This window comes from Megalops cyprinoides, chromosome 2 (assembly GCF_013368585.1).
Source record: "Megalops cyprinoides isolate fMegCyp1 chromosome 2, fMegCyp1.pri, whole genome shotgun sequence".
NCBI classification, from domain to species: domain Eukaryota; kingdom Metazoa; phylum Chordata; class Actinopteri; order Elopiformes; family Megalopidae; genus Megalops; species Megalops cyprinoides.
In genome coordinates this window covers 66,548,170-66,575,077 of record NC_050584.1, presented here as the reverse complement: position 1 = coordinate 66,575,077, position 26,908 = coordinate 66,548,170, and the positions used below count along the sequence as shown (strand labels likewise).

The 26,908-nt window shown below is 40.0% G+C and overlaps 1 protein-coding gene across 1 annotated transcript; it reads right to left on the bottom strand.

Annotated features, from left to right (window-relative positions):
• Positions 1-950: 950 nt before the first annotated feature.
• On the bottom strand, positions 951-26,864 carry LOC118773605 (NACHT, LRR and PYD domains-containing protein 12-like). The gene is given in 10 exon segments (XM_036522616.1): positions 951-1,316; positions 1,318-1,490; positions 2,061-2,107; positions 5,798-5,971; positions 17,065-17,238; positions 18,511-18,684; positions 21,386-21,559; positions 23,461-25,261; positions 26,290-26,518; positions 26,791-26,864. Coding segments are annotated over 10 exon segments (3,336 nt in total). The 5' UTR covers positions 26,815-26,864.
• Between the last annotated feature and the right edge of the window lie 44 nt (positions 26,865-26,908).

Here is a 26,908-nt window from a genome sequence, read left to right as displayed (position 1 = left end):
GAAATTATATTTTCATTAGGTGAAATCATTGTGATTACAATTTGTTTTAATGACAACCTGTTTTAAATTGATATGATAGTATTGCCACCATATATATATGTTGTACTATGTTTTGTATTCATATTTATATAAGTGTATATACTATATACTCTATAGATGTGGGTTGTAGGGATATCAGTGAATGGACCCATGTCTACACTAGAGTTTTTGGCTGTGGCTAAATGTTCCTCAAGTGGTGAGATTGTATTTAGAGATTGTGCAGACGTCTTGGCACATGAAGATGAATAACTCATGATGCACCCTTCCCCACACCCATCTTTATGAAACAGGACCCAATCAGACTAACATCTCTGGCAATTTTGGTTTATACAGCAGTGAGGGTCACTCCAAGGATCTGTCATGATCAACCCATTAATCAAGCAAGAATATTTAATGAATATCTAAAATTATTCAAAAAATATTCAAAGTATGTATCTTTTTGATACAGTGACTGTGAGTGTTCTGTTCTCCTGTGTCAAAGATATAACTAGTGTAGACTTAGACTGAGTGCTGATAGTGTGTTAAGATGAACACATGCTAACCTCAAAAACCTCTGCTTTTCTGTTCCTAGAATTACGAAAGGGATTAAAAATATCCAAACAGGTTTTATCTGAATCAGGCACCCTTTAATGCTCAGGCACCCTTGAAGAAGTTTATCTTTGCTAAAAATAACATAAGCACTTGTAGTACACACATATTCAGTCACATACTGAGGAATCACATGTGTAGTTGTACTACAACACATAATGTAGCGGATAGAGTAGTAACTAAACTTACACACAGAGCACACTGTTACTCATGGATTCATTTCATACCATTAGTGTGTCCAACTAAAGACTTTCCCTCTGTGCCCTTTAACTCCTCTCTCTCAGCACCACATAGACACAGGTGTTCCTCCAGGACACAGGAGTCTATTCCATCTGGCACAGGGACACTGAGGAGTCAGAACCAACCCAAAACCCAGGATAGAGGGGCTCAGTGAATGTGGTGTGGAATGTGTGCAGGAGGGTCAGTGTGTCAGAGGAGACGCTGTAGAAGGACAGAGTGCCGGCCGGCCAGTCCAGATACACTCCTACTCTGCGGGAGGGGGCGGGTGGGGCAGGTATAGGAGTGTCTTTCTTATTGTGCCAAACAGAGTACCTGCCCTTGAAGAGAGTCCAGCACCAGGACTTGTCATTGAGTCCCAGGCGGCATGTATCTCCCCGTCCGTTCCTGCTGATTCCTTTATACGCCACCCCAACATCACACCTGTCCCCAGCATGATTAACCTCCCAGTCAGTAGCAGCGCCCAGACAGACCCTCTGTGCACAGCACCTGGGGCCAAAAGCCAAATCTGTCTGGGTGATCAGGATAAGGTTGATTTTTTCTCATCCATGACACCTTTCTGCCCCCCTCAGACAGACACAGATTCCGATTGGCTGTATTTGGGTCCAGTGTGAGCTGACAGGCATCTGCAGACAAGAGGGATGTGTACATATGAACATATATGTGTAAGCACTCATACATACAGACACTTATATGAAAAAAACAATTATGAGCAGTTTTCTCAAAACAAAAACATATTACTGTTTATTGAGATTATTTACTGATCAAAACACTTAAACTATATCTTAAAAAAGTTATTAATTACTCAGATAAGGATCTTAAACTGTAAAACAGGGTGGTGTAAGTCTGATCTGAGCCTCAGGGTGACAGTCATCTACTTTGTAGAAGTGCTTTCTACTTTGAAGGTTGTGGATTAAAATTCAGATTTAATGTAACCACAATGTGCTTGTACAAGACTAAGAAATGAAACTCATTTATATTCAGACTTATTTGTTTAGCTTTTAAACATGCATGCGTTGGGTTAGGCATGTAGTTGTATGGAACCTGAATCACAGTGCCGTAATATAGTGTTATTGTGGGAAACACTGCCCCAGTTAGTGCTGTCATAGCATGCACAGACGTTTGGTACACACTGCACTGCACTAGCATAGTGTGAATTACTGTTAAGTGTAACCATTTAGTTCAATCAGACTCACATTTCCTCGGCCCTGGTTTGATCCTGCATTCACCACCATGGTCCACACTGCAGGAAAACCAGAAGAACAGACAGTGATTGAGTGACACACAGCCTGTCTATGAAGTGCAGTGTGGAAACTCAGAGCCCTGTGACAATGGGAGAGCTCCACACACTGTCAGCACTTTCCTGTTCCTACTGTGACACAGTCTATATGTCAGTGTCCATCTCACAGATCAAGATGTGTTTACAAACAACTTTCAATAAAACCAATAAAGCTGACTTCTTGTTAGACTTCTTACATGATAAAAATTGGATGATATAATAAGCAGGGTTGGGGGTGGGGTCAATTCTACAAGATTGAGTTAAAATCAGTTCAGTTCATTCCCCTATAACTCCCTTCAATTCAATTTCAGTGCCAGATCAGTTTATTTAATTCAAAGTAATTTCCTCTCAATTCCAATTTTAAGTCTGTTTAAAAACACATTTCCCAATTCATCATTCTCCCACAACAAATCCCTTAATTCAGTTCCTTCTGCTGACCAGTTCAGTTAGATTCCATCATGTTCCTTAACTCAAGCCCACAGGCAGGTCCCACAAAACTTGCTTCAGCTTTTACAAAACTAAATTGGACTAAATTAACTTACATGGAAATGTACATCATTACTCACTCACATTTCAACTCTTCATTGCAAAAAAAAAAAAAAAAGATAATGTATCCATTTATAATTATTTGATCAATGTAATTTGACCATTTTTTATATAATTTTTGAGAGAAAATAAAGTTAGTTGGTAGCCATTTACCTGATATCCTAATTGGGAATTACTGCTTCTATTTAATGTCAGGCTGATCACATTGAAAACAAATGTTCACTCACACACACACATCTTACAAGCATCATCCACATTGATACAGTGCACATATAAGACGATGAACAGATGCCCTTTTCAAGTTATCCCAAGGTTAAAAGTTCAAACATTTTCCTAGGGTCTCTCGATGACCCTCTCCAGGCGTCAGGGAATAATTTTCCATTTTCTTTCGCCAATCCGCTGGTTGCGCAATCACTTCCGCGTTCTACTTATTTCTGCTCGGTTGTTTCTGGTTCAACAATAGCGACGTTCTACAATGTCGCTCTTTGGTAGCTCTGTCTACAAAGAGCTACCAAAGTTGAACATCACCGATGTTCATCGGATTTGCAGGATGACTAAAGCCCCAACCAGTAAATTAGACAAAGGATTTAAAGTATATGTTGCGTCATATATACACAGCTACGAAGATAAGAAAACAACTATTAACTAGCACTAGCTAACGTCAAATGCTCGCTTTCGTAGCACAAGTTCGCTAACATTAACTATGTTAGCAGTGTACCTATGTAAGCAGAAGGAAATAGGTACTGTATAGCTAAAATGCACATTTATTTGTTTTTTTTTTATCACAAGTCATATTGTTATTGCAATATTGAACAATGTTATCGCACATCGCAGATTTCCTCATATCGTGCAGGCCTATTCCTACCAATTTGGATGTTTTCCATGTCTCCCTGCTTTATCACACCTAATTTGATTGGTCACATAATTTGATGAAGTTAATAAGGATAAGTCAAAGTCAACTTTATTGTCAATTCTCCAATATGCACAGGACATACGATAAGATAAGATGGAAACGTGTGTTGGGGTGATCAGAAACAAATTTACATTAAGTTAACACTGCTAATATACACCATCTAAGGAATTACAGTTATCAAGGAAGGTTAATCAAGTTTGTTTTATTAGGGAGTGAAGGTAACGCTAAGCATTCAGGAGGGTAGGCTTCTTCTAGGAGCATGGTTCAATAATAACACACTGTTCTCATAATAACCTACTACCTCTTTTCCATGAAGCAGAGGTTATATTTCTAATTTCGACCATCAAGGGTTGTTGGCTCTATGAGCTGATCAAGTGTCTGCTGCAGACCTTAGTGTGAGAGGAGATGGTGAAATTATCCCTGCGTACGTTTACCAGCCATTGTCTTCTCAGGTCAGGATGGGTCGGAAAGCCATGGAAACTTAGTGTGCCGTTAAATTTGGATGATGCCGAACAAAGCGGGACACAGCTAGGGGTTCAACGGATCACAAAACTCACGGTTTGGATCGTGTCACGGATCGGATCATTTTTCGTATCAGCAAAAAAGGGCAGACAAATATCACTTTGCTTTCCATTTATTACTTAAAGAACTCAATATATACATTTTACACTTGATTGTTGGACTTAACTGCCAGCTAGCTAGCTAACGTTAGTTTCAACTAATTTGAACAGATGAAGCTGGGTGCTAGTTCTTTCATTAAATTAGCTAGTGATAGCTAGATAGGTAGCGGTATCATGTAGCTAGCAGGTCAGTTGCAACTAGCTAGTCCCTTAGCTAGCTAGCTGGCACAGTTAGACACAAAGATGTTCATACAAATGTTCGAATAAACCTGCAAACAAAACTATATCCAGAAAATTATTAACTTATTGACTGTGAATAGTGAGTGAGTGAACAAGTGAGCGATTTCGGACGCAGCCTTCGTCTTCGCAACGCTTCTGCTAAGTATGGTTCCTGGTTTTTAAAATGGCGCTTGTCTTTTCACTGCAACTCTGCATCGAAATTTAGGAAAATATTACTTTAAAAAGCAACAGCGGTAGTAAAAATGTATTACACATTAATTGTGGTTATTATGGTTAAATGGTTATTATGGTTAAAGTTTGCAATTAATCCAAGGTTCACATGCATGCCCAACCGTGGGTGGGGATCCGTACAGATCACCGATCAACTACGGTCCGTTTCACCACTAGACACAGCAATGCTCAGAGTATTTCTTCTCCTGTTTTTGAAAATGTTCCATCTTTAACATTTTCTTGCGTATACGCTTAAAAAACTTAAACATTAACACTATCAAGAGCTCTCTAGCTAGCTAGCTCCAAGTAAACAAATAGACCGGAAGTAACCCAGCAGTATTATTTTGAATCAGAAGTACGTCACAAAGCCTAGTACATGTAGCGAATTAGCCCTGGGTTTTCTGTTTTTTTTTTTCACTCTGGGAAATACACTAGCTACATGCCCAGTTCTAGGTGATGATTTTCTCAGTAAATGTGTTAGAAAAAATGCAATTTGAATGATTTAAATGCATCTACATGCATTGAGCAGGTGTTCATTCACCATAGAAGGATACTTTGGGAAGAAGCAAATTGTGATTTAAGATGCTGAATATTAAAAGTTACTTTGTTTGATTAGAACTACGGTGTACTACACATGTCACTGTTCAGGCAGCATATCAATAAGAGTTAGAGTCAGAGAATTTATTGTCAGCCCATCCATATGCAGTATACAGTAGGGTTGAAATAACGTTGTCCTGGGACCCATTGTGCTACATCCAATAATGGAAACATAAATAAAAGGTGACATGATTTAAATACCATGGAGTCAATTGAAAACACAAAGTGTATGTAATTCCATTAATGAGAGAATTCCAATTTCAATTCAAAAGTGCGCAATGTGGAAAATTCCAATTTAATCCAAGTTCTAGATTTCTAAATTCTAATGAATTTCAATTCCAGAGATTGTGCATTTTGGCAATTCTACTTGAAATAAAAAATCCAGTTCAATGTAGGGGCTTGGAAACTCCTGAAATTAATGACAAATTATCCACTTCTGAGTAAATTCACAAATTGTCCCATGAATTTCAGTTTAAATAAAAATTGATGCCAACCCTGATGATAAATTGGAATAGTGTAATATTTCACCTCAGTTTCTGCAGTTTGCAGTTGGGATCCTCCAGTCCAGCAGAGAGCACTCTCACTCCTGAGTCTCCTGGGTGATTGTAGCTCAGATCCAGCTCTCTCAGGTGTGAGGGGTTTGAATGCAGAGCTGAAGCCAGAGAAGCACAGCCTCTCTCTGTGACTCCACACAGTGACAGCCTGTAGAGAGAAAGAAAAGCTCTTTACTCTCCCAGCTCTAAAAACACATAGCTCGGTTCAGTGAGAGGTGACTGCTCTTAATACTGTGGGAAATCCTACTCTGTTGGGAGTATTACTGAAAAATAGCATTCACAAAATTAATGTCCACTGTTTTGCCAAGACAAATAGATTAATCGAGAATCATAGCAACTACACAGATCTACTGCTATAGACAATATACTGACTGCACAGGATGGTGGAAGGCTCAGCAAGTCAGATGACTCCATTTATATGATAAAATTATAATTTTTAGAAATGAACCCATTCAGGTAAAGAATCCTCTCTTCGTAAATGAGATGGAACTGTTTGTATATGTAATTTCAGGTATCTAGACACAGTCAGTATTCAACATAAATTGTGTTGATCACTGAAGGATAGGAGACCTGGCTACTGTACCCAGCATGCACTGCTGCTGATTTCGTGAGACAAATATGAGCTGTTTCAAAAGGCTGGTGGTACACAAGTGATCTCCTACTGTGGAAGGGCATTCATTAGACAGGCTACTCTATACATACTCAACACACATTAAAGCATTTGAAGTCTATACAAACAAATTAAGGCATTTGAAGTCTACTACAGGGAAATAATATCAATATGTTAGGTTTCTTTCCTGAGATATTTGTTATTAATTTCATAAAAATGACAATATCCAACCTAAATATTCACGAGCATAATGCAGACGATGTTGTTACCAGTGTTGATATAATGACAGGAATGACAATAGAGACGGGTGACAAATTAAAGGCGTGGCACAGAAAAGACAAGCTGGATCCTGCAGACAAAACATATCAATCCGCAAACAAGTTTCAAGTTTCAAGTTTCAAGTTTATTGTCATGTACTTGATAACAATGCAACATCATTACCAGTAATGAAATTCTTACCCTCAGAGCCAACTCTACTTTACATAATAAATAAATAAAATAAAATAAGTAAAATAAAATAAGTAAAAAATAAAATAAGTAAGACAGTAACAGATAAGTAACAGTGACAGGAAACAGACTCCAGCAGATAAGCTGCCTCTGTTTGGCAAAGTCTTTCTATTATAAGGCTGCTGGTTCCATGGCCACTGCAGCATTTCACACATGCTGCTGCTGGATACCAGTACATGATCCAGTTGGAAATGCTGGAAAGTTGGAAAGTTGGAAAGCTGAGTGTTTGTGTGTGTTCATGTGTGCGTGTGTGTGTGTGTGTGTGTGAGAGAGAGTGCGTGTGTGTGTGTGCGTGTGTGTGTATGTGTGTGCACGCGTGTGCGTATGTGTGTGTTTGTGTATGTGTGTGTGTGTGTGTGTGTGTGTTCATGTGTGTGTGTGTGTGTGTGTGTGTGTGTGTGTTTGCTTGCGTGTGCAGCCAGCAGTCATGAGTTAGAATGACCTGCAGGCCCTCTTCTCTGCCCTCATCCTTCATGGATGGACTCCCACAGACAAACTCTTGCATTTACACCACAAAAGGTAAACTCCCTCGCTTCTGTCTGGCTAAGTCTGCACTGCAAGGCTGCTGCTTCCACTGCCATTTCAATGAATTTGCAATAATATTGAAATGAAACAGATTAACAGAAAAATAGATCTGCATTGTCTCTGCACTTCAGGTATTTACTTAAGAACCACGATCTGCTTGGCATATAGTCCAACTGTATTTCACAGAGTTGTAAGATATATCGAGGCAAAATTTACTGATACAGAAACAAAAACACATTTCCAGGATGATACAGGCTTATTTTTAATAATAATAAACATTCAATATTCAATTTAATAAACAATAAACATAATATCTGAGGGCTGGACTGACCCCTGGTGGTAGAGGCCCATTACACCTGGCATTAACCCTATGAATCCTGCCCTGTTTTTGATGTTTTCTGAGGTTTTGGATTCCCCTCTGTTTTAGGCAAAATACTTAGGATCTGTAATAGCTGTCCACTCATGGCATTTATATTTTGTTCAGAACCAATTTGCCAAATAGAAAATGCCATCAGGAATCCTGACCACGACATGAGGAATTTGATATACCTTTTGATATGAGGCAAAATAATTTTAGCTTGTTGTAAAATATGTCTTCTTCAATGTCCATCCAACAGCAATAGTGTCAGCTCAGGTATCTCTACAGAGATGGTATAATTTGCTTTGTAACGTGAAAAGTATCAGCTGAGTGCCAGGCAAAATATGCTCAGAAATTTGGAATTTGAAATTTGAAAATTTAAAGGGTTTGTCTTTCATTTATTTCGAACACACTGTAAACAGTGTTATAAAGTACTGTGAATAACCATTTGCATAGACATGATCACAATGATTAAAAATTATTATACAATATAACTATATACATTTTAAGTGATTGCAATCAGATATATGTAGTAATTAATCAGTTGGAATTTTATTTATGTAACCAATAAAAACTGCTATCAATAATCATTGAATCTGGTCTTGTCATCTGCTGAGAAAGATAAGCATCCGCATACACTGCAGCTATCAGTATGCGGCGATTACATCATCATTACAGTATACAGTCCTGCTGTTTACTGACATCTGATTGTAAGACTCATGTTTCTGGTACCTTGCAAAAAAGAGGAAAGGTTTCTGCTTCCTTAAATGACAGAGATACTCAACAGAGATGAATCAGAGCTCTTTCTGAAGTAAGTGAGAGAACCGCTGGTGACGCAGGAATACAGGCAGACTTTCCACCTTTATTGCAGAGCCAATCTTACATTTACTGGTGGTATATTCAACATGCTAAAAGCGACAGGCTTCCTGTACACGGCAAGATAAATTTGAAGTTTCTACATTGTACATACATGTGTTGTTCAGTGCAAAATCTGGTTGGAACACATGGCTGCAAGATGCAGTTTTTGGTTTTTAGGGGTTGATATATTATATGTAACTGCAGGAAGAACCAGCTTAGACATAGATGTCATGGAGACAATATTGGAGATGTGATGTTTGCAGCAGTGACCATAGCAGTCAGCACTCTGCACAGGGCCTGTGAGAAAAGCCAGGAGCAGGGGGAGAACATTGTCTTTTCATTCAGTAATCAAAACAAGGGCTTTACAATGTGTATATGAGGAGTCACACCTTTGAACCCATTTGTTAGCAGCTGTGACCTTACCTCATGCATTTGGGCGCTCCAGTATCTGTGGTGGCTTCACCACCAGCACCGGCTGCTGCACCTGGGCTCATCTATATGGAGTGGGAAGCACCACAGTTCTATTTGTGGGCAGAGTAATCAGATTGTGACTGATTCTTCATCTCGCGGCGGTCACCTGGTCCTGCAGATTCTCCCTCTACAACAGTGGTTCTCAACTCCGGTCCTGGGGACCCACTGCCCAGCATGTTTTATATGCCTCCCTGCTCCAACACACTTGATTCAAATGATCAACTGGGTATTAACAGCTGCAGCTACTTGATAACAAGCAGAATTCTGCTGTACGCCTGGGCTTTATTTTTTTTATCTCCCACTTTGACTACTGCAACTCCTTACTGGCTGGCTTACAGGCATGTGGCATCAGATCGCTTCAGCTGGTTCAGAATGCTGCTGCACGCCTGGTATTCAACCTCCCAAAACACTCTCATGTCACTCCGCTACTCACTGCTCTTCACTGGCTTCTGGTAGCAGCCCGCAACCAGTTTAAGACACTGATGCTGGCTTACCAAGCCACAAGGGGCTCTGCCCCGTCCTACCTTCAGTCTCTGATCACTGATCACTCCATACGCTCCAACCAGATCTCTCCGCTCAACCTCCTCTGGGCAGCTGGCGGTCCCCTCACTTCGGAAACCTGGCAGCCGTTCCGCTCGGCCACGTCTTTTTTCTGCCCTCGTTCCGCGGTGGTGGAATGACCTTCCTCACCCAATCAGAACTGTGGAATCACTGAATCACTCGCCATCTTCTGCAGGAGCCTGAAAACCCACCTGTTCAGAATCCACCTGTCCCCTATTGTGTGACCTTTCTGTTATGTTTTTACATTTTATGGTAAATTAAAAAAAAAACTAACCTTGTCTGTATGTTGCAGGTTTTGTTTGCAGTTTTCTGTTTTATTGTTGCAGGATATACAGGAACACGGTACTGTAAACAATTAATTTGCATTCCTACTGCGATCTTTGCTTATGAGGTAGTTAGCTAAACCTGATTGATGCACTATTGTAAGTCACTTTGGTTTAAAAGCATCTGCGAAATACCAAATTGCAAATTGTAAATTGTAAATTAAACTGTTTGAACGCTTACTCGGGAGATGTGTCTACACTTGGTTATGAACCACCTTGTCCGCCTCCGGAGGTGGTCTGCCACAACAATCACAATCTCATCACTATGCATTCTGTGCATCTACATCTGGCCAGAAATGGCCAATCTCACTGGATCTGCCCACAGTCTGATGCCATGATGGATTTTAATACCAGCTCCTGCCCATGGTCTCTACAAATCCATCTCTATGTCTTGGAGAGTTGAGCACTCACATTATCCAAAAAACAATACTCACACTGGCAAAGATGGAGGGAGAAATCATAGGCTCTGCATAAAGTCATAAAAATATACAGTAAATGATTATTCAATTAAATAATATCAATTGTCTGAGTACAGATTTCTCAAAGAGGCTTCTGGGCGCCCATTAACTCCTCCAGGACACAGGAGTCTATTCCAGCTGGCACAGGGACACGGAGGAGTCAACCTCAACCCAAAACCCAGGATAGAGGGGCTCAGTGAAGGTGGTGTGGAATGTGTGCAGGAGGGTCAGTGTATCAGAGAAGACACTGTAGAAGGACAGAGTGCCGGCCGGCCAGTCCAGAAACACTCCTACTCTGCGGGAGAGGGAGGAGGCAGATATGGGAGTTTCCTGTTTATTGTGCCTGACAGAGTAACTGTCACTGCAGCAGATCAAACACCAGGACTTGTCACTGTATCCAAAGAGACCTTCATAGCCCACTCCTTTCCTGCTGATTCCTTTATATGCCACTCCTATACGAGTCCATCTCCCACTCCACTCAGCCTCCCAGTAGCAGCGCCCAGACAGACCCTCTCTGCACAGCACTTGGTTCCACTTATCAAATCTCTCTGGATGATCAGGATATGGCTGCTTCTTTCTCTCCCATGACACCTTCCTGTCCCCCTCAGACAGGGACAGGTTTCTGTGTGCTGTGTTGGGATCCAGTGTGAGCTGGCAGGCATCTGCAGACAGGAGGGAGAGAGAATCCCCCCACACACAAACATAAAATGTAAAAAACTGAAATATGGGAAACTATACTAAAAATCTTATTTGTTCATAGTCATACATTGATTTTGTTTCTTCATTCAATAGCATTATCGATTTCTTAGACCATTAACTGTGAGAAAGACTGGTGTATTCTACTACCATCATCGATGGTCCTTCTAGTTGGAAGATTTTTTTATGCATGAGACATTGGCTCAGATTGAATCTAACCATGATGTGCCTGAGTAGCAAACTGAGGCAAATATGTTTGTTTTTTTTCTGTTTTCAATGCTTTCATGACACTGAATTTAGAAAGAAAAAAAAAACCACAAATAAATACTGTGTAAAAATGAACCATCGTGTTGTGTACATATCATGCTACTTACTTTTGTGTTCCTGGTCAAAAATGACCGACCATTTATAACTGTTTATAAATATCTTATTATGCATATTTTATCATTAGATGTTGCATTAGATCTTTTCATCAACATGTGTGTGTGTACGCACACATGCACATATGGGGTTAGGACGTGGCAGTGTGTCCATCTGATGGATGGACATGCTCCTGAACTCTCAATTTCTCTCTTTTTCTCCTACTCACCCATTAATTTCCAATGGCCAGTTAATTTTTGGACGGGAACACCAAAAATGTACAAATGTGAAATAAACCCCCCAAAATTTAATGAAATTATCTAAATTTATTTTGTGTTTTCAGATGGTCTGTGTGGAAAATGTCATGAAGTTTTATTCTAATCAGATGAAATAAAGTAAAATGTTCAGACATAAAAATTGTAAATAGGTCATATTTGCCTGGAACACAAGAGGAGGGTTAAATGTAACCCATGCCCAATTAAATGACATTGTGATTACTTTGTATCAGTCTCCATAACTGTTGTCTTGATCTAAAAAATCTAGAACAGGAAGAAATCTAAAAATCTAATACATGTAAAATCTAGAAGGAAATGTATAGTATACATTTTTGGAATATTCTGGACATTTTTGATGGTGAGGACTTCTCTGTGTTTCTGAAATAGATCAATATTTACTTCAAATAAACTCACATTTCAGCAGCCTTTGTTTGCTCCTGCTCTCTCCAACACGGTCCACGCTGCAGGAAAGCCAGAAAACCAGACAGTGATTGAGTGACACACAGCCTGTCTATGAAGTGCAGTGTGGAAAGTCACTTTCTCCCCCTTGTAACTGCCATATATTCAACTGCAGTTCTAGACCAATTATTTTAATTCAGAATCTTTTCAGTTCCACTCAAATCCAATTTTTAATCAATTAAAAAAATGCAATTCCCAATTCAAAGTTCTTCCACAACAATTCCTTGAATTCAATTCCCTATCCTGACCAGTTCAGCTCCTGAATTTAAATTCCATAAGGTCCCTTACTCAAGACCATAGGCAGATCCCACAAACTCTTACAGTACTGCAAAACTTCAAAAGTAATAATGTATACATTTATAATTATTTGATCATTGCAGTTTGATCTATTTGAAATGTTATGTTTGAGAGTAAATTTGAAACCATTTGGCCAGATTAGTGATATCCTAATTGGAGATTACTGATTATATTCAATGCCAAGATGATCACACTCAAAACAAATGTTCACTTGACGATGGACAGATGGCCTTTTATGTTATCCCAAGGTTAAAAGTTCTGGTTTTTCCAAGAGTCTCTATAACCTTTTCTGGGGGTCAGGGAATAATTTTCCATTTTTCTGGGTTTTCTGTTTTTTCCCCTCTGTGATTTGTGACAAATTTGATCATAAACGTGCTATAAGGAATAAAATTGGAATAATTGATATGCATCTAAATCCATTGAGATGGTGTTAATCATTCACCAAGGTGTGGTTGAAGACACCTAATATCCACAGTTATTTTGTTTGATTAGAACTACATGATGCTGTACCTGTACCCAGGGCCAGCACTATGGGGGTAACAAACCTCAGTTGTCTCCTTATATCCTGATGTATTTATTACATTTTTTAAGAGATGATGTTTTTTGCCCTCCAACCATCCACCAAATTCTCCACTTCTGAGTGAATTCATTAGTTTTCTATGAATTTCAATTCAAATCAACACAGACCCCAACCCTGGTGATATAGTGGATTGATATTTCACCTCAGTTTCTGCAGTTTACAGTTGGGATCCTCCAGTCCAGCAGAGAGTGCTCTCACTCCTGAGTCTCCTGGGTGATTGTAGCTCAGATCCAGCTCCCTCAGGTGTGAGGGGTTTGAATTAAGAGCTGAAGCCAAAGAAACACAGCCTCTCTCTGTGACTCCACACAGTGACAGGCTGCAGAGAGAAGGAGAAAAGCTCTTCACCCTCTCAGCATAAAATACCCAGCTCATTTCAGTGAGAAGTGACTGTTCTTACTACAATACTTCTACTGTTTTGCCAAGACTAGTACATCAATCTATAACAGGGGTACTCAAATATAAGTCTTAGAGGTCCACTTACCAAATTTCCACAGAGTCGAAGGTTCAGAGAAAGGCAGCTCAATCAAATAAAGTTCAACCAAGTACAGAACTATGTACAAAAATGGTAAGTACCAAAACCTCCAAAGCTATGTACAAAAAGCATTGTGGTTTTAATGAGAGAAGTGATACCTTTTTCTGCAAGTTTAGTTTTGTGGTTCTTCCCTCTGTGCCACTCAATTTTAAACGCCCAGTTTTCACTATCAACCTTTCTTTTCTTGGTATTGGACAATTTTGAACATGCCATTTTTACTCTTTCAGTATGAATGCGAACATCTGCGAACTAGCTTGCAAACGCCGATGACAGATGACCGATTGATGATTTGAGTAGCTATCTGACTTGAGCGTAGACTGTAACATTGTCATAGTGATGCTGTTACAGCTGCTGTGATTGGACCTGACAGATGACGAAACATGAACTGCTTTGAGAATAGCATGGAATCTCTTAAAAAAAAAATCTTTTGTTGTGCGCGCTATAAAAAACCGATCTAGACGACAGTTAATTTAGCGTGCAGATTTAGGTCTTGGTCCAGATTAAATTGTATTTGGGTCCAGATTTGGACCGGAGTCTGCCTATTTAGTACCCCTGATCTATAATCGCGTAACTACACAGTTCCACTGCTATTTACACCAGCAGATATGTCTCCTCCAAGGAACCTCTCAATTTGCATTGACGATCCAAGGGGAATGGCAACTACAGCTGCAAAAATCCAGTAGTAATCTTGGACTGCAAGGTGTCTTTCAAGGAGCAAATTGCAGCCACAACCAGGTCTGCAGATTCCTTTTATTCAGCATTAGGAAAGATCAGACCACACCTTTCCATATACACAGCCCAAGTCATGACCCAGGCTCTCATCCTGTCACGTCTGGACTACTGCAACTCAACAGCTGCTTGATGATTCCAGCATATGCCATTCGAACTCTGCAGCTTATCCAGAATGCAGCAGACCCTCTGATGATCAACCTCCCCAGGCAGGCCCATGTCACATCTCTCTTTGAGTCCCTCCACTGGCTACCAGTTGCAGCAAGGATCAAGTTCAAGACCTTGTTACTAACCTTTAAGGGACTCAATGGATCAGCCCCCCGTTACATACAGGACATGATCAAGGCCTACTAGGCTTTGCTACCTCTGGTCACCTCTGTGTCCCGAAATACATGTGAGGCATCTCACAAACCTCCCTCTTCTCAGTACTTGCCCCACACTGGTGGAATGAGCTTCCTGCTGAGATTCATATAACAGACTCCCTGGGTACCTTCAAGAGAAAGCTGAAAACTCATCTTTTCAAGCTGTATCTCAAGTCTACCTTCCTTTCTATCTATCGTATTTATTCCTATTTTCTATTCATGAAAAAAGCACTCTACACTAGTTTCACACTTAACTCAGTATTTTACCCACCTCTTATAATATTTTTCGACAACTACTCTTACATTGTAATATACTTATTTGGAGGTTGCCCTGGGTAAGAGCATCTTCTAAATGATGTAATGTAATGCAAATGTAATACTGACTGCATAGGATGGTAGAAGGGTCAGATCAAATCAGATAACTCTGTTTATATGATAAAATGATCATTTTTAGAAATTACCAAACTGCCAAAACTTGCTACTCTATGCTGTTTTACCCACACAGATTGTTTTTTTACATTATCTAGATTGGCTAATGCTAAGCTCTGAGAAAGAGAATGAAAATGAAAAATCCTCTATCTGTAAATGAGACTGGGAGCTGTCTGTATAGGTAATTTCAGGTATCAAAGATGCAGTCAATATTTGACATAAATAATGTCAATAACTGATAAACAGGAGATCTGGATATTGTTCCCAGCATGCATTGCTGCCGATTTTGTGAGACAGATTTCATCTTTTTCAAGAGCCTGGTGGTAAACCAGTGATCTACTGTGGAAGGGCTTTCATTAGACAGACTACTCTATACATACTCAACACACATTAAGGCATTTGAATTCCTGTTACAGGGCAACAATAACAGTTTATTGGCTGTCCTTCCTGAGATGTCCTCCTTAACACCCGAAACTCCTTAACATCTTTACATCTGACCTTTACCTTGACACCCTGACAAACTGACCTCAGTGTCTCCAGTTTACAGTGTGGATTTCTCAGTCTAGCAGAGAGCAGCTCCACTCCTGAATCCTGCAGCTCATTGTCACTCAGGTCCAGCTCTCTCAGACTGGAGGAGTTTGAGCTGATAGCTGAGGCCAGAGCTTCACAGCATTTCTTACTGAGGTTACAGCTGTTCATCCTGGAAAGGAAATCATGTCACGTCAGATAACTCCACATACCCCCATGCCCCCACACAACCTACAGATACTGGGCATATCTTTCCTGTTAGAATTAAAACTGACTCCTCAGGTTTGACTGGGTGTGTTTATGAGATTCAGAGCCGCACAGTAACTACACAGATCCACTGATCTTTACAGTATCAGGATCGGCTCAGAATAGGGTAAGAAAAAGGGATGATTCCATCTGTATTATACAGTGATAATATGTTGTAATCACACAATGATCTGCTAGGCTATGGCATATTCACTGCCACAACAGAGAGAGATTTCTTCAGCTGTTTGTCATCTTAGAGGAAAGTAATCATTGTGGACGTAGCAGAAATTCTTCTAATACACAAACACTAGGTCTTATCTTCATAGCAGTGTAGGAGATCAGTGCTGTCAATCACCGAAAGACAGGCTGTACCTAGCATGTGCTGCTTCTGACATAATGACAGAAATTATGAGATATATGAGCAGTTATGGCACATGAAGGCATAAACCTTCCACCAACCAGTAATCCCGGACATAAACTCAGATAAAATGGAACTCAAGGCCAGGAAAAACTGTCAAAGGATGTAAAACCTATGAATCACAAAAGAGTGTAATGGTCCAATATAATCTATAAAAAGTCCTTAAGAATATGAAATGTGAATGTGAAAAGTAATCCATGAATTGCTGATTACCACAGGCTTTTTTTCTAGAAAGTGCATGCATGCCATTAGATAGGTCAATTGACAGGTGAGTATCACATCCTGAAGAACAAAGGAGACAGGAACTAAATGTAAATCAAGACAAGGCCCCTAGGAGGCAGTGTTAGACACACTGGACAAGCTCACCATCAAACAGCACCTGCAAAGCTGCACTATAGCATCTGCAGCAACAAATATCAGAGAGCCGCTCAGAAATAACGACCTCCAGTGATATTTTAATCATGGCACATTTCTTGAATAAATATTTTTAAAATGTTATTTTTAAGACAAATGTCCATTTCATACATTTATTGTAATTAGGATTTCATGAAACAATGATTTTCCCTTGACGAATCTGATTCTGTTAGGGGATGTTTTGTTTTTTATAATTCATCCTGCTATATTAAATCAATCTAGAACTGAAACCCTGACAAACTGACCTCAATGTCTCCAGTTTACAGTGTGGATTCCTCAGTCCAGCAGAGAGAAGCTCCACTCCTGAATCCTGCAGCTCATTGTCACTCAGGTCCAGCTCTCTCAGACTGGAGGAGTTTGAGCTGATAGCTGAGGTCAGCGCTTCACAGCATTCATTACTGAGGTTACAGCTGTTCAGCCTGGAAAGGAAATCATGTCATATCAGGTAATTCCACACAACCCCCATGCCCCCACACAACCTACAGCACCTGGGTGTGGCTCTCCTGTCAGATTGACAGCTGACTCCTCAGCTGTGACTGGGTGTGTTCATGAGCATCAGAACTGCACAGTAACTATGCAGATACATTGATCTTTATTTTATCAGGACAGGCTCAGGGAATGGGATTACTGTATCTACATCATAATGTCTTTTCACATTTTGTCACCATCACATGAATGATCTGATTGGCTACACTGTATGACCTCTGACCTTCAGAGAGACTTCTGCAGCATGTGCCATACTAGAGGATTATAAACATGGTGGAACCAGCAGATATCACCCTCATAGACTGAAACTGGGAGCTGTCTTCGCAGCAATGTTAGAGATCAGCGCTGTCAATCACTGAAAGACAGCAGACCTGGCTACTGTACCCAGCATGCACTGCTCCGGATGTTGTACCAGTCTGCTTGTTTATGTAATGGCAGAAATACTGAGCTGTTTGTGCAGGTAAGGAACATGAAGTCATAAAGCTTCTACCAACTGCTAATCATAGACAAAGTTTTTAAACTTCCCTGACGTCACAGCAAAAAGAAGTCAATGGCAGTGATCATGATGGCAATTCAACAGACAAACCATTAATTTAACCTTTATGTTGGACTACAGGGTCAACAGTAAAATAATATGAAACAAATCAATGTTAAAGGACTAAAATGGCCAACAATAATCAAAAAGTAGCCATTGAGAGTCTGGAATTTAAATTTGAAAACTAATCTATTAACTGTTAATCACCACAGAACCCAGTTCAAGAAGATGTTTAAAAAAAAGCTATGCAGATTGTTGAAGTGCATGCATGTCATTGGATATGTCAATTGACAAGTAAGTATCACATCCCGAAGAACAAAGGAGACAGGAACTAAATGTAAATCACAGCACGGCCCCTAGGAGGCAGTGTTAGACACACTGGACAAGCTCACCATCAAACAGCACCTGCAATGCTGCACTATAGCATCTGCAGCAACAAATATCAGAGAGCCGCTCAGAAATAACGACCTCCAGTGATATTTTAATCATGGCACATTTCTTGCATAAATATTTTTCACAATGCTATTTTTAAGACAAATGTCCATTTCATACATTAATAGTAAATAGGATTTCATGAAACAATGATTTTCCCTTGACGAATCTGATTCTGTTAAGGGATGTTTTGCTTTTTATAATTCATACTGCTATATTAAATCAATCTAGAACTGACCTCAGTGTCTCCAGTTTACAGTGTGGATTCCTCAGTCCAGCAGAGAGAAGCTCCACTCCTGAATCCTGCAGCTCATTGTCACTCAGGTCCAGCTCTCTCAGACTGGAGGAGTTTGAGCTGATAGCTGAGGCCAGTGCTTCACAGCATTCCTTACTGAGGTTACAGCTGTTCATCCTGGAACGGAAATCATGTCACGCCAGATAACTCCACACAACCCCCATGTCCCTACACAACCTACAGCACCTGGGTGTGGCTCTCCTGTCAGATTGACAGCTGACTCCTCAGCTGTGACTGGGTGTGTTCATGAGCATCAGAACTGCACAGTAACTATGCAGATACATTGATCTTTATTTTATCAGGACAGGCTCAGGGAATGGGATTACTGTATCTACATCATAATGTCTTTTCACATTTTGTCACCATCACATGAATGATCTGATTGGCTACACTGTATGACCTCTGATCTTCAGAGAGATTTCTGCAGCATGTGCCATAATAGAGTATTATAAACATGGTGGAACCAGCAGATATGACTCTCATAGGCTGAAACTGGGAGCTGTCTTTGCAGCAATGTTAGAGATCAGTGCTGTCAATCACTGAAAGACAGCATACCTGGCTACTGTCCCCAGCATGCACTGCTCCGGATGTTGTACCAACCTGCTTGTTTATTTAATGGCAGAAATAGTGAGCTGTTTGTGCAGGTCTGGAACATGAAGTCATAAAGCTTCCACCAACTGCTAATCATAGACAAAGGTTTTAAACTTCCCTGACGTCACAGCAAAAAGAAGTCAATGGCACTGATCATGATGGCAATTCAACAGACAAGCTATTAATTTAACCTTTATGTTGGACTACAGGGACCACAGTAAAATAATATGAAAGAAATCAATGTTAAAGGACTAAAATGGCCAACAATAATCAATAAGTAGCCATTGAGAGTCTGGAATTTAAATTTGAAAACTAATCTATTAACTGTTAATCACCACAGAACCCAGTTCAAGAAGATGTTTAAGAAAAGCTACGCAGTTTGCTGAAGTGCATGCATGCCATTGGATGTCAATTGACAGGTAAGTATCACATCCTGAAGAACAAAGGAGACAGGTACTAAATGTAAATCACATCAAGTCAAATCAAGGCCCCTAGGAGACAGTGTTAGATACACTGGACAAGCTCACCATCAAACAGCACCTGCAATGCTGCACTATAGCATCTGCAGCAACAAATATCAGAGAGCCGCTCAGAAATAACGACCTCCAGGGATATTTTAATCATGGCACATTTCTTGAACAAATATTTTTCAAAATATTATTTTTAAGACAAATGTCCATTTCATGCATTTATTGTAATTAGGATTTCATGAAACAATGATTTTTCCTTCAAACATATCTGATTCTGTTAGGGGATGTTTTGCTTTTTAAAATTCATACTGCTATATTAAATCAATCTAGAACTGACCTCAGTGTCTCCAGTTTACAGTGTGGATTCCTCAGTCCAGCAGAGAGCAGCTCCACTCCTGAATCCTGCAGCTCATTGTCACTCAGGTCCAGCTCTCTCAGACTGGAGGAGATTATAGCTGAGGTCAGCGCTTCACAGCATTCCTTACTGAGGTTACAGCTGTTCAGCCTGGAGAGGAAATCATTTCATATCAGGTAAGTCCACACAATTTACAGGAGCTGGGTGTGGCTCTCCTGTCAGATTGACAGCTGACTCCTCAGCTGTGACTGGGTGTGTTCATGAGCATCAGGACTGCACAGTAACTATGCAGATACATTGATCTTTATTTTATTAGGACAGGCTCAGGGAATGGGATTACTGTATCTACACCATAATGTCTTTTCACATTTTGTCACCATCACATGAATGATCTGATTGGCTACACTGTATGACCTCTGACCTTCAAAGAGATTTCTGCAGCATATGCCATAATAGAGTATTATAAACATGGTGGAACCAGCAGATATGACTCTCATAGGCTGAAACTGGGAGCTGTCTTTGCAGCAATGTTAGAGATCAGTGCTGTCAATCACTGAAAGACAGCATACCTTGCTACTGTACCCAGCATGCACTGCTCCGGATGTTGTACCAGCCTGCTTGTTTATGTAATGGCAGAAATAATGAGCTGTTTGTGCAGGTCTGGAACATGAAGTCATAAAGCTTCAACCAACTGCTAATTATAGACAAAGTTTTTAAACTTCCCTGACATCACAGCAAAAAGAAGTCAATGGCACTGATCATGATGGCAATTCAACAGACAAACCATTAATTTAACCTTTATGTTGGACTACAGGGTCAACAGTAAAATAATATGAAACAAATCAATGTTAAAGGACTAAAATGGCGAACAATAATCAATAAGTAGCCATTGAGAGTCTGGAATTTAAATTTGAAAACTAATCTATTAACTGTTAATCACCACAGAACCCAGTTGAAGAAGATGTTTAAAAAAAGCTATGCAGTTTGTTGAAGTGCATGCATGCCATTGGATATGTCAATTGACAGGTAAGTATCACGTCCTGAAGAACAAAGGAGACAGGTACTAAATGTAAATCACAGCACGGCCCCTAGGAGGCAGTGTTAGACACACTGGACAAGCTCACCATCAAACAACACCTGAAATACTGCACTATAGCATCTGCAGCAACAAATATCAGAGAGCCGCTCAGAAATAACGACCTCCAGTGATATTTTAATCATGGCACATTTCTTGAATAAATATTTTTCAAAATGTTATTTTTAAGACAAATGTCCATTTCATACATTTATTATAACTAGGATTCCATGAAACAATGATTTGTCCTTGACAAATCTGATTCTGTTAAGGGATGTTTTGCTTTTTATAATTCATACTGCTACATTAAATCAATCTAGAACTGACCTCAGTGTCTCCAGTTTACAGTGTGGATTCCTCAGTCCAGCAGAGAGCAGCTCCACTCCTGAATCCTGCAGCTCATTGTCACTCAGGTCCAGCTCTCTCAGACTGGAGGAGTTTGAGCTGATAGCTGAGGCCAGCGCTTCACAGCATTTCTGACTGAGGTTACAGCTGTTCAGCCTGGAACGGAAATCATGTCACGTCAGATAACTCCACACAACCCCCATGTCCCTACACAACCTACAGCACCTGGGTGTGGCTCTCCTGTCAGATTGACAGCTGACTCCTCAGCTGTGACTGGGTGTGTTCATGAGCATCAGAACTGCACAGTAACTATGCAGATACATTGATCTTTATTTTATCAGGACAGGCTCAGGGAATGGGATTACTGTATCTACATCTTAATGTTAGACACACTGGACAAGCTCACCATCAAACAGCACCAGCAATGCTGCACTACAGCATCTGCAGCAACAAATATCTGAGACATTCAGACATAATGAGCTTCAGTCACATTTTAATTCAAGAGTAAATTTAAATTTAATTTCTAAGAACACAGGTGTTCATTTTATCCATTCTTTTCTAACTATGCTTTCTAGAAACAAATGCTTTTACTGGACAGATGTGATTATTAACTAAAGGTAACAGTACGACGAATTTATTTCACCACCTCAAACAACATCACCCAGTGTAGTTTGCCGAGTCAGTAAAATACCACAGACCTCTTCTGCTGCGGTTGGAAAGCAAGTAACACTGCCAGCTTCGTTTTCAAGAGTTGTGCCATTTCACAAAAATAGTAAAAGGTGGCAAGAAGTAACAGATGCAGTGGCATTCCATTTGTAAAAGACATGGTCCCCATCAGCACAAAGGTGGGGTTTAAGAGGATTAACCCTTTCTCACACAACTTATTTTCATTAGCGTTATTAAGCTTCTCATAGTTTTCAATTAGCATTTGCTGTATTTTTTAACGTTAAATCGCTGTTTCCTCAAAGCTAAAACTAGAATTTGTCCAACCTAGTGTTTTAATCGCACCCGTTTTAGCATACGCGCTAAACGGCCAATCACACCAGTGTGAACGTACGCCGAAAGGGTTAAAACTATTGACCCCAAGTACGAGCTTTTATTTATGTACAGAAACTATTTAGGTACAGAAACTAAGTACAGAATTGTGTTTTTTTGCTGGAAGCAATTGATCTTACATTTACATTTTAAAACAAGATGTATGCTGTGTGTGCAATTGTCTTCTGTTTATTATTTTTTAAAATACTACTTAGATGTACAGTATTTGAATATTTAATATTCAGAAATACAGTATGCTGTGTTTTTAGTGTTACAAATAAATACTGATACTTTCACACTATACTTTGTTAAGGTTTTCATTGTATTGTATATTGCCATTTCTCTTGAGCGTATCGAGATATGAGTTTTGTAGCCATATCGCCCAGCCCTATGTCATATCAGATAATTCCACAGATCCCCCCCGTCCCCCAAACAATGCATAGAAGCTGGACGTGGCTGTCCTGTCAGAATTACAGCCTCATGTACACTTCAATGTGTCCATGACCATCATGCACAGTAACTACACAGAGACATTGATCTTTGTATTATCAGGACAGGGTGAGCAGGGTCATGCAATGAGATTATTATTATGAGATCTATATTACATCCATGTTATATTATTACATACTATGTTAACATCCATATTAAATATTACTTTTTAATATTTAATATTTTTGTGTCAATTTCATCCATTCTTTTATAACTACGCTTTTTAGAATCAACTGCATTTACTGAACAGATACGTTTATTAAATGTAAAGTGCACTCTTCATGAGTCAAACTGCTATATTAAATCAATCAAGAACTGATCGAATCATATCAGATAATTTCAACCCCAACCCCCCCATTGACATTAACTACACAAAAATATTGCTCTTTGCATTATCAGGACAGGGTGAGAACAAGGTCATGCAATGAGATTATTCTATCTATATACTGTATCTACATTACACTTTTCAGAACTGCAACGATATTACAGAAATCCAGTCATGTAGGTATTATATCAATTCTAATAGAACTCACAGAGCTGTTCTAGAGGCCTTCACCACTGGCAGCAGCCTCAGAAGAACTTTATCTGATATGATGTATTTCTTCAAGTCAAATACATCCAGTTCCTCTTCTGATATCAGCAACACAAAGGCCAAAGCTGACCATAGTGCAGGTGAGAGCTCTTTTCTCAAAAGACTTCCTGAGCTCAGGAAACTTTGGATTTCTTCCACTAGAGAATGGTCATTCAGTTCATTCAGACAGTGGAACAGATTGATGGTCCTCTCTGGAGAGAGATTCTCCCTGATCTTCTCTTTAACATACTGGACTGTTTTCTCAATGCTCTGTGAGCTGCTTCTTGTCTGTGTCAGTAGGCCTCGTAAGAGAGTCTGATTGGAGTCCAGTGAGAGTCCAAGAAGGAAGCGGAGGAAAAGGTCCAGGTGTCCATTCTCACTCTGTAAGGCCTGCTCCACTGCACCCATGAGGAAGTCAGACATTGGTATGTCCTTGAATACGCCACTGAATTTACTGATATGGGTTTGGTTTTTCTTCAGTACATTTCTGTTCTGGTTTTGGTATGAGAGAAACACATACAGAGCAGCAAGATACTCCTGAACACTCAGATGCACAAAGCAGTACACTTTCCCCTGATACAGCCCAAACTCCTCTTTGAAGATTTTTGTGCACACTCCAGAGAACAGTGAGGCTTTACTAGTGTCAATACCAAATTTTCTCAGGTCTTCTTCATAGAAGATGAGATTTCCCTTCTCTAGGTTGTGGAAAGCCAGCTTTCCCAGTTTCAGAATGACTTTGTTGTCTGACTTCAACAGGCTGTGGAGCTCTGCCTCTTGTTCTTTGACGTACTTCTGGTTCTTTATGTTCATCTGAATGAGCAGGAAGTGTGTGTACATTTGAGTCAGAGTCTTAGGGATTTCTCCACTGTCTGTCTCACCCATCATTTTCTCAAGAACAGTCACTGCAATCCAACAGAAGACTGGTATGTGACACATGATGTAGAGGCTCCTTGATGACTTTATATGTGTGATAATTCTGCTGGCCAGGTTCTGGTTACTGATTTTCTTCATGAAGTATTCCTCTTTCTGGGGATCATTAAAACCTCGTACCTCTGTCACCTGGTGGACGCACTCAGGAGGGATCTGATTGGCTGCTGCTGGTCGGGTGGTGATCCAGAGGAGAGCAGAGGGAAGCAGATTCCCCTTAATGAGGTTTGTCAGCAGCACGTCCACTGATGTTGGCTCTGTGACATCATACCAGCCCTGATTTTTCTGGAAATCTAAGGGAAACCGACACTCATCCAGCCCATCAAATATGAACAAGAGCTTGCAGCGATGAATTGATTCAAGCTCTTTGATTTCTGGGAAGAACTGGTAAAGAACTTGTATGAAACTATGCCTACCATACTTCATCACATTCAGCTCTCGGAAAGGTAGAGGAAATATGAAATCAACATCCTGGTTTGCTTTTCCTTCTGCCCAGTCCAGAATGAACTTCTGCACAGAGACTGTTTTTCCAATGCCAGCAATCCCCTTTGTCAGCACAGTTCTGATGTGCTTCTCTTGTCCAGGTAAGGGTTTAAAGATGTCATTGCATTTGATTGCAGTCTCTTGTGTGGCTGGTTTCTTGGATGCCATCTCAACCTTTCTCACTTCATGTTCATTATTGACATCTCCACTTCCCCCCTCTGTTATGTAGAGCTCTGTGTAGATCTTTTTGAGATCGGTAGCACTTCCCTGCTTGGCAATCCCTTCAAAAACATGTTCAAACTTCTGCTTCAGAATGCATTTGAGATTATACTGGCACTTTCTCGGGAGTAGATCTGATAATATACATGAAAAAAAAAACACAGAACAAATGTGTTAATTTGCTTACTGCCCCATTCTGAGCACACATACTTTGTATGCTTACAAAGCATACATATGATACATGGAAAGACAAAGGAATTTATTCTCTCACACACAGACACATGTGAATATGCACATGCACACAATGTGAATATGCATATGAATTTGAGATTAGACAATCAAATGTATGCAGACAGGCATACATGCACACTGACTGAAATTAATGATAGGTACATGTGTAGAATGGGAGACAATAGCCATGTGATTGTACACCCACTGTAGCAGGAGCTTTAAGCTATAAGCTATGCTGGTATCAGTGGCAAGCAAATGGAATGGACACCAATGTAAAAAAAAGTGTTGGTGGCAAACAATTATATGACCTGTAATCCTTTAATTATATGACCTTGTCCTGCCTCACTACCTGCAAAGGACAAGGCAGATTTTGTTTTGACAAAACTAGCTGTTTGTTTGATGTGCTGATCAAAGTTTAAATTTTGACTGAAAATGACATCAAGGTTTCCTGAAGAAGATTTAATAACAGAAGCAAGTGAGGCAGAGCTGGATGGATATGACCTGACATAGGCTTAGGATAAAACAGATTAAACAGTACCTGCTGGAAATATCAGGTATCAGACAGGCAGGTAAAACTGGAATTTACTTGATATGCTATCATTTCAGCCACTGAACACCACTGGAGATCAGTCATTTACTCAAATAACCAACATAACAAATTACTTAAAACTATCAATCAAATGGACTTCGATTTAGGATGCTGACAATTTACAAATTTCAAGATCATCAAGAAATACAAAACCCTCTATATACTCCTTTACAAAATTTTCAAATGATCAGTTGTCAGAGGAGGTTATATTTTGCATTATTTCATCCAGAATCATTCATATAATTCAGTATATACATCATCTGTTTCCACTGCAGATATTGTTCTGGGATTTTAGTGTTCTTCATAGCCAAATCAAAGCCACACAGTGACAGAAGCTCCTACTTTGCTCCAGTGTGTCAGCAGCATCCTTGTGGTTCATGTTCCTCAGGATGTGCACTATGACCTTCACAGCCCCCTCTCTGACACAGCTCTCCAGCATCCTATAGACTTCATCCAGGACATCAGGATCCTCCAGCTGACTCTCAAAGCATTCTGGGTAATCCTGATTCAGATCACCCTGGAGCTTTTCCAGCTTGTCCTGCACCAACTTGATAAGCATGTCTTCAAGCAGCTACAATAAAGAAAAAAAGGAATAACAGTCACTAAAAATGGTGAAACCAGGAATGTGCACTGTCACCTACAAAGCTGGTTCTGATTAGGGGCTCAAATCACCAGAGGGGCTTGGCCATCTATTGTCATCAGCGGGTGAAGGGTGAAGCAAGTAGGTTTCAGAAGTAAGTCCTAGGTCACAACACAACAGGTAATTAACCTCTGCTAAACTGGAGTCAAGACTGAGGGGTAAATTGTGTCAGATTTTTTGATAAATGAACCAAGAGACTACACCTTGAATATGGATGATAGTTTCATCTGGTGGCTCTGGGCAGACTGACTGCTGGGCTTCACTGACTCTGATCTCTCCAGCTGGGCTCTGTGAATAAAACAAGTAAAGTAAATGTAAAGT